General features: G+C 39.4%; 1 protein-coding gene across 3 annotated transcripts; it reads left to right on the top strand.

The window, feature by feature from the left end:
* The first annotated feature begins 332 nt into the window (after positions 1-332).
* On the top strand, positions 333-9,582 carry si:ch73-21k16.5 (dihydroxyacetone phosphate acyltransferase). Of its 3 annotated transcripts, none has more exons than XM_017436013.3 (16): positions 333-529; positions 1,423-1,618; positions 1,714-1,950; positions 3,611-3,740; positions 3,854-3,981; positions 4,133-4,208; positions 4,662-4,813; positions 5,733-5,863; positions 6,042-6,283; positions 6,795-7,052; positions 7,134-7,213; positions 7,911-8,051; positions 8,392-8,491; positions 8,590-8,683; positions 8,791-8,852; positions 8,999-9,582. In XM_017436013.3, the coding sequence occupies exons 2-16, from the start codon at positions 1,583-1,585 to the stop codon at positions 9,049-9,051; spliced, it is 1,920 nt and encodes a 639-aa protein (XP_017291502.1). In that variant the 5' UTR covers positions 333-529; positions 1,423-1,582; the 3' UTR covers positions 9,052-9,582. The 3 variants fall into 3 exon arrangements, with proteins under 3 accessions (XP_017291502.1, XP_017291500.1, XP_017291501.1); XM_017436011.3 differs by having other exon boundaries at positions 1,418-1,618; XM_017436012.3 differs by having other exon boundaries at positions 335-529; positions 1,418-1,618; positions 1,714-1,890.
* Positions 9,583-10,290: the final 708 nt, after the last annotated feature.

Below are 10,290 nucleotides of genomic sequence, written 5' to 3'. Positions count from 1 at the left end.
ACACTTAATACACAAAATCATTCTCAGATATTGAGATTTCACCTGATCAGCCTGTTTTCAGCTCATTTCAGAATGAGCGGTTTTAGGGCGACATCACTGTTATGCAAATAAGCTGCTGTTGGCTACGTCCTCCAACTCAGTGTCCCGTCTTAAAACATAAAAACACAGTGAGGTGAGTTTGCTCCAATGACTTATATGGACATCCATATAAGTCATTGGTTTGCTCCCTCTTGGTGGTGCCCCTGATTCAGGGACAACTTTTTTTTGAACCCCTTCACTTTTCTTCCCACTTCTATTCTGCGCAACAATCTGACTTGTTCTTCCGGTTCTTCGCAACAGGTTCTTCCAAAGGCAAGAACCGCATACTGAACGGTTTAGGAGGAGTTCCTAGAACCGAGTAACTTCATTGGACAAAGTCGCAGGGTGCAGTGAATTGACTTCTCATGAGAAAAAAAAACCGAAAGTCAGTGATATAAGATAAAGCCAGCCGAGAAGGTCGGGTTTGTTACAGTTCAGAATGACAAACACGGTAAGTTCACCATTAACGCCGTCTTGTATCCTTCCGCGGCACTTGTTGCATCTTAACGGTTGCGTTAACAACGACTCGGATGTTTTTCGGACTTTTGCGAAAGATGAGAAATTATTCGCTGTCTTCGGTTTTATTCAGGCGCTGAGCGTGGTTTTGGCTGCGGCAGAAGCTTATCAAACTTCGGCCCTAGTTAACGTTTTTCAAGTTGGCCAGTAGTTGCTTAAGAACTAGTTATTCTGGTCAGTACAAACAACCGACTGGGTCAGTTTTAGATGAAATTCGGCGACAGTAATAAAAAATGTCCCGTTTAGCTTGGTAAGCTTTATGTTTTAATTTGTTTTAGGACGTTAAATTTGTCCTAAAGGAGACGACTATTATTTTGAAATGGCGTACGGAAATAAACTGAATGTCAAATTAAAAGTTCATCTCTAAGGTAAGGGGCAAAGCCTTTACTAGAGATTAAAAAACTCAAAATTTGCCAATTTTTCTTTCGATTTTCATGCCTATCATGGCTGCATGTGGTGCCTCAGCTATCTTTTAAAGTTCTGTTTAAAAAATAAATACAATAAAATAAAAAAATTATAATACAAGCACAACAATGTGATGTTTTCCTTCCAGCTGATTCACATGCAAATGGCATTAAAAAGTGCAGTACAGTTAAAAATAACAGGAAAAACACATAAAATTGGCTCAGAGTCTCTTATATTTACAGTAAATGTTTCTGTTGGCCCTCTTGTATATATGTTTTGGCACACAGTGCTCATGCGTGTCTAAAATGTTATATATGTGTATTTTTAGTCTTGTTTTCTTCCCTAAAGCCATATTTAGACTTCATACTGCATTCATTAAACATGTCAGACACTAACTTTTAAATACTTTTTACTTCAGTACAGAAATTTTGGTATAGTTGTGCAGCACAATGAGGAGGACTTTGTGGATATTTTGGAGGAGAGGAGGCTCTCCAGTGACCTCGGCTTTGCCTTCAGGACCTTTAGCCCCCAGCCGTACAAAGGAGGCCCGCCCTGCACTGGCGTCGAACTTCACCGGGCCGTGATGGACTCCCAGTATCTGCGCTATGTGACCAAAGAGGTGGGGTGGGGTCCATTCGTTTGAAAGATGCAGCAACAACGAGATGTTTTTACGCCATCGACCAGGCTGATTCTTTCTACCGTGTTCCTCCTCAGGTCGCCGCAGAGACGGGGTCGTCCGAGCAGGAAGTGAGAGAGGAAGTGTGTGGGATTTTGAAGGAAATGTCTCAAAATCTGCAGCTGCCCTTCATCAGGCTGATGGGCTACATATTCACGAAAGTGTTCAAGAGACTCTTCAGTGCCATTTTTGTCAACATGGAAGGCCTCAGCGCGGTTAGTTCAGTGCAAAGACGGCTGTCTGAACAACTACCATCAATACAACACGGAAAAAATGTAAAAATGGCAGACCCTTTGTATATTTGGGCACAAATATAATGAAAATCCCATGCAATTTCCAAAAAAAGTTATAAATCTAGTGAAAAAGAACCTAACTAAATATTAGAAACAAAATTTTCACTTCACTATTGGAGAAAATTATCCAATATTGTGTATTTTTTGAATCAGAAATTGATACAAACTCAGAATCATGTCCTTTTAATCCATAGAATGATTAGCAGAAAATAGAGATTTGTCATTTAGAAAGTGTCTAACAAAAGTGTGAGGTCCTCAGAAAGATTCGCACCAAGTAGGTTGACAAAAAGGTCTCAAAAATATCTCAAACTTTAGTACAAGTACCACTGGTGGTACTCAGGATCCTTCTTGTGGTCCTCAGACGAAATTTTGGCATCAGCTGTTTACAAGGTGAAAAACAAGCTAATTAATTGACTGTCAAAAGCTAAAAGAAGAAGCAGAGAGAGCCAAAAAGATAAGTAGTTCAAACACATTACAATCTTGGCTCCAAATGAAATGACTTAGAATATTTTGATACCCTTTGTATCAAAATATTTTGTGGAAATTTAACAACAAATAACCGATATGCAAGTAGCTCCTTAACCCTCCTCTGTGGCCTTTGCGTCAAATGGACCCGAAGTTCCATGAGCTTTTTCCTCTCTTCAGTTACAAGGACTTTAGGAGGGTTAAGCAGCCTCTACAGGACATGCTAGCAACAAAAGGTGCAAAATAGTGAGAGAATTTGATTCAGTTATTTCAGTTGTAGTGGGGCCAAAAGAGAGATAAGAAACTGTTGTTTGGGTTTACCCTCCTCACAAGTGATGAGCCAACAGAGATCTCTCTGGAACCATCTCTTGTGGTTTAAAAAAAAAGGAGTTTTATGAGTCGTTTTTTTTTCATTCAAATGAGATGTTTGTTTCAAAAATTCATCAGTCATAGTTTTGCTGATTGACTAAAATCAATGATTTTTGTAAAAAAAAAAAAAAAAAATGTTTTAGCCAGTTCCAGATTTTCTCTCTTCACACTATAATTGATAAAATGCATTCTTCTTTTTCAATAATTTTATTCTATAAGACCCCAACTTAAATTAAATTGTGCCCGTGTGTAACTTGATAACTGGGCAGGAAAATGGATTTACTTTTAGACATGTTTGATTTGTTTGTTTATTAGTTTTATAAATTAGCTGTGCTTGCCATCATGGACTGAAAAAAGATGTGTGTTGAATTGACTGGTGACCGGTAAAGTTTAAAGCTGACCCATTCTGGTCACGTATTGATTTAATTTGTGTATCCCTACATTGCAGTCAAGAATAACAACCTCATTCTGTCAGTGAGACACGGTGGTGGAAGAATCATGATGCAGGCCTTTTTTTACTGCACTGCATTAGAACTGCTTGCAGTCATTAGGAGAAAACAAATTTCTCAAACAAACTAGCTAATTTTTAAAGAATAATGTCAAACACAGATATTTAATGCTGAATTATTTCCATTTGCAGTTCAAAGACCCAAGTAAACGGTATTAATCTTGTTTTAAATGCCTAATGTAGTTTTCTTTATGCGATATGAGGACTTTTTAAATAAAATGTCAGATATATTAAAAAAGAAACATTACTCTACAGTAAGTGTTTTCTTTGAGATTCTAACCCCCCCCCCCCCTATTGTAGCTACAACAAGCCGCTCAGGAGCATCCGGTGATCCTGATGCCCAACCACAGGAGCTACGTCGACTTCCTGGTCATCTCATACATCTTGTTCAGCTACGACATCCCTGTGCCCGTCATCGCTGCGGGAATCCGCAAGTATCTATTCGACTCAGGAGCAACGCCGTTAGAGTCATTAAAGCGATCGAAGCGTAGGTGCAGACGCTTACTTCTGTGTTCTTATTCCCTCTCTCCTTCCACTTTAAAGGTCTTGCAGGCGTGAAGATCATTGGTGAGATCCTGCGCCGCTCCGGAGCGTTCTACATCCGACGTGCCATCCGCTCTGACAAACTCTACTGGGCCGTGCTGTCAGAATACGTCCAAACTATTGTCAGAGTACGACACGTAACGATCGAATACATGCAGCCATTTAATAGTCAAACTATTATAACTATTTAAGAATGTGTTTTCCAATGTATTACACTGGGAAAAAACAGTAATGTTTCACTGTCAGAAGTGCTGTAACGTTTCATTGTGTTTTTCGTAGAAAGGATTTGCTCCTCTGGAGTTTTATATTGAGGGATACAGAAGTCGGACACTGAAATCTCTCCCACCAAAATTAGGTGAGTGTTATAGCATATTTTCCATTTTTTGGTCTTTTTTTTACTTTACTAATGTGTACAGAGCACAAAATCTTTCTTTTGTAGAGTGGATTTGTTAAGTTTTGAGCCATACTAAATGTTGTGTTGAATTTCTCAGCAGGAAAGCAGAATTGTCTGTCTCCAAACCCACAACTAAACGTTTCGTTTTTTTATTCTTTCACCTTAGATCAAGGATAGCCATTATGGGTTTGATGCGTTTGTTGTACCTTACAACTTGTACGACACATATCACTGTATACATTGAATGAAAAACAAACAACTGTTCTTTTTATGATAACAATTTAAAGTGGAACAAATTTTAGGCCATTAAAGGACAACTGACATCTGTTTTCTCCTAACATTGTGTAACGTCTTGTTTTTAGTGGAGAAAATGTTGCTGTATATGTTTGTGTGTGTGTGTGTGTGTGCCTGCAGGTATGATGCAGATGGTGCTGGAGCCCTTCTTTAAAAGCGAGGTGTATGACATTACATTGTTGCCCATCAGTATCAGCTACGACCGCGTCCTGGAGGAGTCACTGCTCGCACAAGAGTTATTGGGCTTCCCCAAGCCCAGAGAAAGCATCATGGTACATTCTGGTAGTGCCAATCTGTTTATTAAAAGTTGATCGTAAGACCTCACAATGCTCATGCATTCAGTTAAAAAGATGCTTTTAAGAACAGATATTTATAGTTTCTTGTCCTGTCACTTTGTTTGCAAATGATCAAAAACACACTCACCTTTAAACTCTTTCTTAATTTGTTGTGAACTTCAAAGTGTTTTTTTTAATGCTGATAACAGTTTGTGTTAACAGTGTTAACAGTTAAACTCTGTGCCTCCTGAACTCTATGTACTGAGAAGTGAAATCCTGCCTCGTTGGATCGTTGAAAATATGTCGAAACAACATCAAAACTCTCTCGCCGTAATGCAGCGAGTGACCGTTCTTATAATATTGGACAATTTTTTTTTAGGATTTTCTGATGTTAATATACATAAAAAGTGAAAAAAATTAACTCAGGGTTGTTGTATTTGCAGATTTGAGACCATCTATATCTAGAGGTTTGTGGAGTTGTAGTACTGGCTCTAATAATGACGAATAAATGTCCTCTGTAGATGGCAAAAGGAGTTAATTTAGTAGTATGCAGTGAGTGGGAGGTATTCAGGTTTACAAATGTCCTCCACAGAGGACAAACTTGAACTACTAGTCAGGAGGCTATCCTCCTGTTAGAACACACTCACCTTTAAACTCTTTCTTCATTTGGTGTGAACGTCATAGTGTTTTTTTAATGCTGATAACAGTTTGTGTGTCAGCAGAAACAAACAAAAATTACAGTAGGTGTCAACATGACCTCACTCTGTCATGATGGCCTGCACATATGCTGACTCAGAGGGTAAGAATTAATACTAAGCAGATGTAGTGTGGCTGTAAACAATAACATTCTGAGCCTATTAGAGTTATTCTGAGGAGTCATTGGTAAATATTCATAGTCTCCTTTTTTTCTCTGCAGGGTTTGCTGAAGGCCAGCAGAGTTCTGCAGGAGAGTTACGGCAGCATGCACGTGAACTTTGGCCGTCCCTTGTCTGTTCGGCAGCTGTGTGAGGGCAAGATAAATCGCTGCTATTACAACCTCACACCCAGGTAGGGAAAAACACTTACCTGGAAAACCCCCCAAAAATGTTTTTTGCATCTTTCACTCTAAGTAATTTGCATTACTATGAACAAATCTGTGTCTTCTCTGGGATGATTTGATGCATTTTGATCCGATTTTCTGGAAGAAGATTTAAGCCTCTCCTCTCCTCTTCATATCTTTTCTCAGGGATCTTCCTCAGAAGCCCAGTCCAGAGGCTCAGGCCTGCGTGAGCTGGCTGGCTCATCTGATGGTCCGGCTCCAGGAGGACGGCTCTCTGATCAGGCCCTGGTCCTTGATGTCCTGCCTGTTGCTCCAGGTTCCCGCCTCAGTTTTAGCAGAGGAGGGTCTGCCGTGGCAGCAGCTCACAGACAAAACCCTCTGGCTCAGGAAGCTGGCGCTGGACTTTGGAGCTCACCTAAACTGGCCTGGTGGGTTTGTAAATGCACAGATTTTAGATATAAGCTGCCAATATTGATATTTAAAAAAAAAAAAAATCACCCTCTAGATTAGGATTCAAATTGAGAATAATACAGTGTCAAGGTACTGTACTTCTTGCTCCTGTTGCAGTGAGATTTTGCGGCTTATTTTAATTTGAGCAGTAGGTGGCGCTTGTCTGTAAGTTTTACCAGTGAAGCAGGTCAGGTAAGGCAGAACAGTTTTCGTCCCTCCAGTCAGCGTCACACCTTTAGGGCAGTAAGGCTGCTTTGATCTGCTTTGAGGTAGATCAGACAGATTAGATGAACGTGAGTTGGCACAAGCACTCATGTTCACTCAGGACATGTTCAGTGGATTAATACACTTTAAGTAACTTACCTTGAGAGCCCCCATCCCACTGAATGGTCTCACTTCACAAGCCTCCTAGGTGCACACATTCAGGCACATAAACCTGTGTTTCCCTCCTGAACATAAATAATGTGCCGATAATTCCTTCTTCTGCAGAGCACATTTCTGATTTAGATGTGATGTCGTCCACCGTGGCGCTCCATCGCACCGTCGTTCATCGTAAAGCGGGCCGTGTCTACCTGGTTCGGGAGGGAGAACCAGAGCGGAGACGTCCAGTCAGCCCCGAGGAGGGCCTGATGAGGACGGCGACGGCCGCTCTGATGCTGGCCTCCTATCGCAATCAGTGCCTGCACGTTTTTACCCGTCCGGCCATGCTCGCTGCGGCCGTGAGCGTCACAAGAAGCACGCAGAGAGGTGAGGGTCAGTCACAGCGTAAGGTTTCATAAAGCGACACGTGAACTCGAGCTCACCAAGATCCATTTTTCCTTTTCACAGACGAGCTCCTCGCCTACTTCTGCTTCCTACAGGATGTTTTCTCAAATGAATTTGTTTTCATCCCTGGCAGATGTTCTCAGGTAAACAGGCTCATCAGCCCTCAGCTCAGTTCAGCATTATTCTCTGAATTAAATATCACTTTTAACTCCTCCCTTCTCATAGTGGCCATCGAATCAAATAGCTTCTCCGAGTTCAAAAACTCTGCGTTTAAAGTTGTAGATTCAAAGTTCAGGGTGTAAAAAAGTTAAAACTGTACATAAGAATGGGAAAGAAAGCATTTTTATATTTCAGAGATAGCTTTGTGGTGGGTTTATTGCACGACTATCTCTTAGATTCACCAGAATGAACTTAAAAAAACACTTAAAAACAAGATTGATTCACACACTGACTCCAAAAGTGAATCAGTTGTAGATGTACGTCCAATTCTTACTTCCTGAACGTTTCATTACAGTCAGTACAGCGGTTCATAAGACTTTTTGGCGACAGACAGACAAACAAAGACACATTTAATCACTTGATCGCTCGCTGCTTTGAAAGACTTTTAAGTAACCTGCAGCGTCTGTGTGATGCTGTCATGTTAAAATTAACTTCTTTCTTTTTAAGAGTATTCTACAGACAGATCAAAAGGGAATTTAACCAGGTTTTTTTTAATGAGGTGTAACTGATAAAAGAGGCTGTTCTGTTGAGTTATTACAAGTTCACACAACTTATATTGTTGCTAATATTTGCATATTATTTATAATATGTAATAACTGTGTTTATCTTCCTATAAATTAGGACTTTGAGGAGGCATGTTCTCTTTTGAAGAAATGTGGAGCGGTCCATGTCAGTCAGCATGACGTGACGTTTTCTGAATCAGGGCTGGAGGTGTTATCGTTCCTGCAGGAGCTGCTGAAACCCTTCATAGACTCTTATCTGGTACGCTATCTGTATCTTTCATTACAATAACGCCGCGCTCTAAGGTGAAATTTATGGTGTTCTGCAAAGGAATGATAGTCAGACAAGAACAGATGGCAGCAGGGACAGAGTGACGCTTCTGGACACTATGACAGGATTATAGGTGACATGTTGAATGAGATCTATGACTGAAGGGCAGAGCACTAAAATACCATACTCACCTAAAAGTACAGTTTGTGTTTTATTTATTGTTGGCAGAATTGTTTATTTTTAATACTTGATACATTGTGGTAAAAGCTCAATGTTCAGCTCCAGAAAGATGCAGAGGAAGAGATTTAATCTGTTTGTTTTTTGTGTCCAGCTGATGTTCAGGTATCTCTGTGAAGAGGCAGATCACATTTTCATAGAGAAACAGTTCCTACAAGCTGTTCGAACCTGGGCTACAAGTCTCATCCTGTCCGGTAAAACCAGAGAAGAATAATGACCTCTGACCTTTAGGATCATTAGCAAATGTCCTCTAATAACCCGTATGGTTGTGTCTTTTTTTGGTTCTGTTCAGGTGAACTTCACACCTACGAGGCCCTCTCCTCAAACATTCAGAAAAACGTTTTGTCGGCTCTTCAGAGACTGGGGGCTGTGATGAGGATGAAGACGTGAGTAACAAGATCAGCTCCTGAAGAGCTGCTTTGTTTGAAATATATCTTGTTACGTTGGTGAGAAACTATTGATTGTGATTTGGTTTTGTGTTGTCTGATCTCAGATCTGAGAACAATGAATACAAAGTGAACAAAGCAGCTGTGAGGAGAGCTGCAGACACGCTCCGTAAGTCACACAACTTTATTTGATTTCTTTCCTCTCGCCTCGCGTTGAAGTTGACGATTTTAACCTCCTTACCGTGTTGATGAAACAGTTCTCGCTTGTTTTTACCACGCCAGTAAAGGACAGCCTGATGGCTTTTTGTCTTGTAGTTGGAAAAATGCGTCCGCAGAGTCTTCAGGCCGCACCCGATGCCAGACTGTAGTCTCAGCAGGAGCAGGTCCATCCGTGGCGTCGCCTCGTGGTTTTCTTTATGATGTCAGCCATTTTCTGCTGCAACTAAGATCAGTTAAAAGCAACAACAACAACTTCGAGACGGAGACCCGAAAGTGTCAGTTTTAAAATCTGAATCTGTTCTTTAACAGCAAAGATCAAAACAAGAGTCTCTAAAGAAAAAAATAATGTTGTTAAGAAAAAGAAAATAAAGGTGGAAACAAAGAAGAATAAGATAGGAAAAAGGAGGTATGTATAAATAACTATAGGAAGAATAAATAAATAAAAATGTGGATTGAATTTGTAAACAGTAGTTTAATAATCAACAGAAATTATTGGAGCTAAATATGTGTATTTTGGTTTTTGGTCACTAGATGGGGATGTCTGCTACAATATATAAATCAAGAGGTGACAGGTAGCTAGCAGGTGTTGAACCCGGAAGGGCCTAAAAGTTTTTAACTGCTGTTACGGAGTCATTTGTGACACTGCTGCCGTGTACTATCGAATAAATGGAATTTGTTCACAAATGTTTATTTGATTGGAACAAGTGGGGAGTTTGGACTACAAGAAGATCGGGGATCGAGATTACACGCGACCAACAGGTGCAATGTTAGTCGCTCAGCGCGTCAACAACAAAGCAGCAACGGGTCAACGCTTAAACTAGTGCAGGGTTGAACTGGCTAGTATAGAAATAATAGAGAAAAATGAAAATAGGAAAACAGCAAAATATCAAAATTACCTACCTGACCATATTTTAGTGGATTAAAACGAGTATAAAGATGGAAAATATCAAAATACTTTTTACATTTTCATTAAATTCCTACCATATGTTTTGGTATATGTAAAAAAAATATGAAGAAATTGTTTTCACATTTTGTAAAACCTTGAAACATGTTGTTATAGTTGCATCAGTTTAGAAATGTTTCTTCGGATTCTCCCATTTCTCAAAGCTGAGGAACTGAAGCAAATAATATTTTTTTTTATATAATTTTCCTGAAAATATGTTTCAAGAAAATAATTTAGAAAATAATATATCATCTTAAAAAGAAAAAATTTAACTAAATGCTAAAAGTTTTTAAAAAAAAAAATAAAAGTGAAAACAAATGAACATTTAAAATTTTCTTTTTATTTTATCTTTATGTATAGATGTTTTTACAGTCATTTCTTAGATTTTTTATATTTCCACGTGTCTGATTTTGTTCTTTTGTAGATTGATTTTTTTTTTTTTTTT

This window comes from Kryptolebias marmoratus, linkage group LG19 (genome assembly GCF_001649575.2).
Source record: "Kryptolebias marmoratus isolate JLee-2015 linkage group LG19, ASM164957v2, whole genome shotgun sequence".
Lineage (NCBI taxonomy): Eukaryota > Metazoa > Chordata > Actinopteri > Cyprinodontiformes > Rivulidae > Kryptolebias > Kryptolebias marmoratus.
This window is presented reverse-complemented; position numbering and strand designations above follow the sequence as displayed.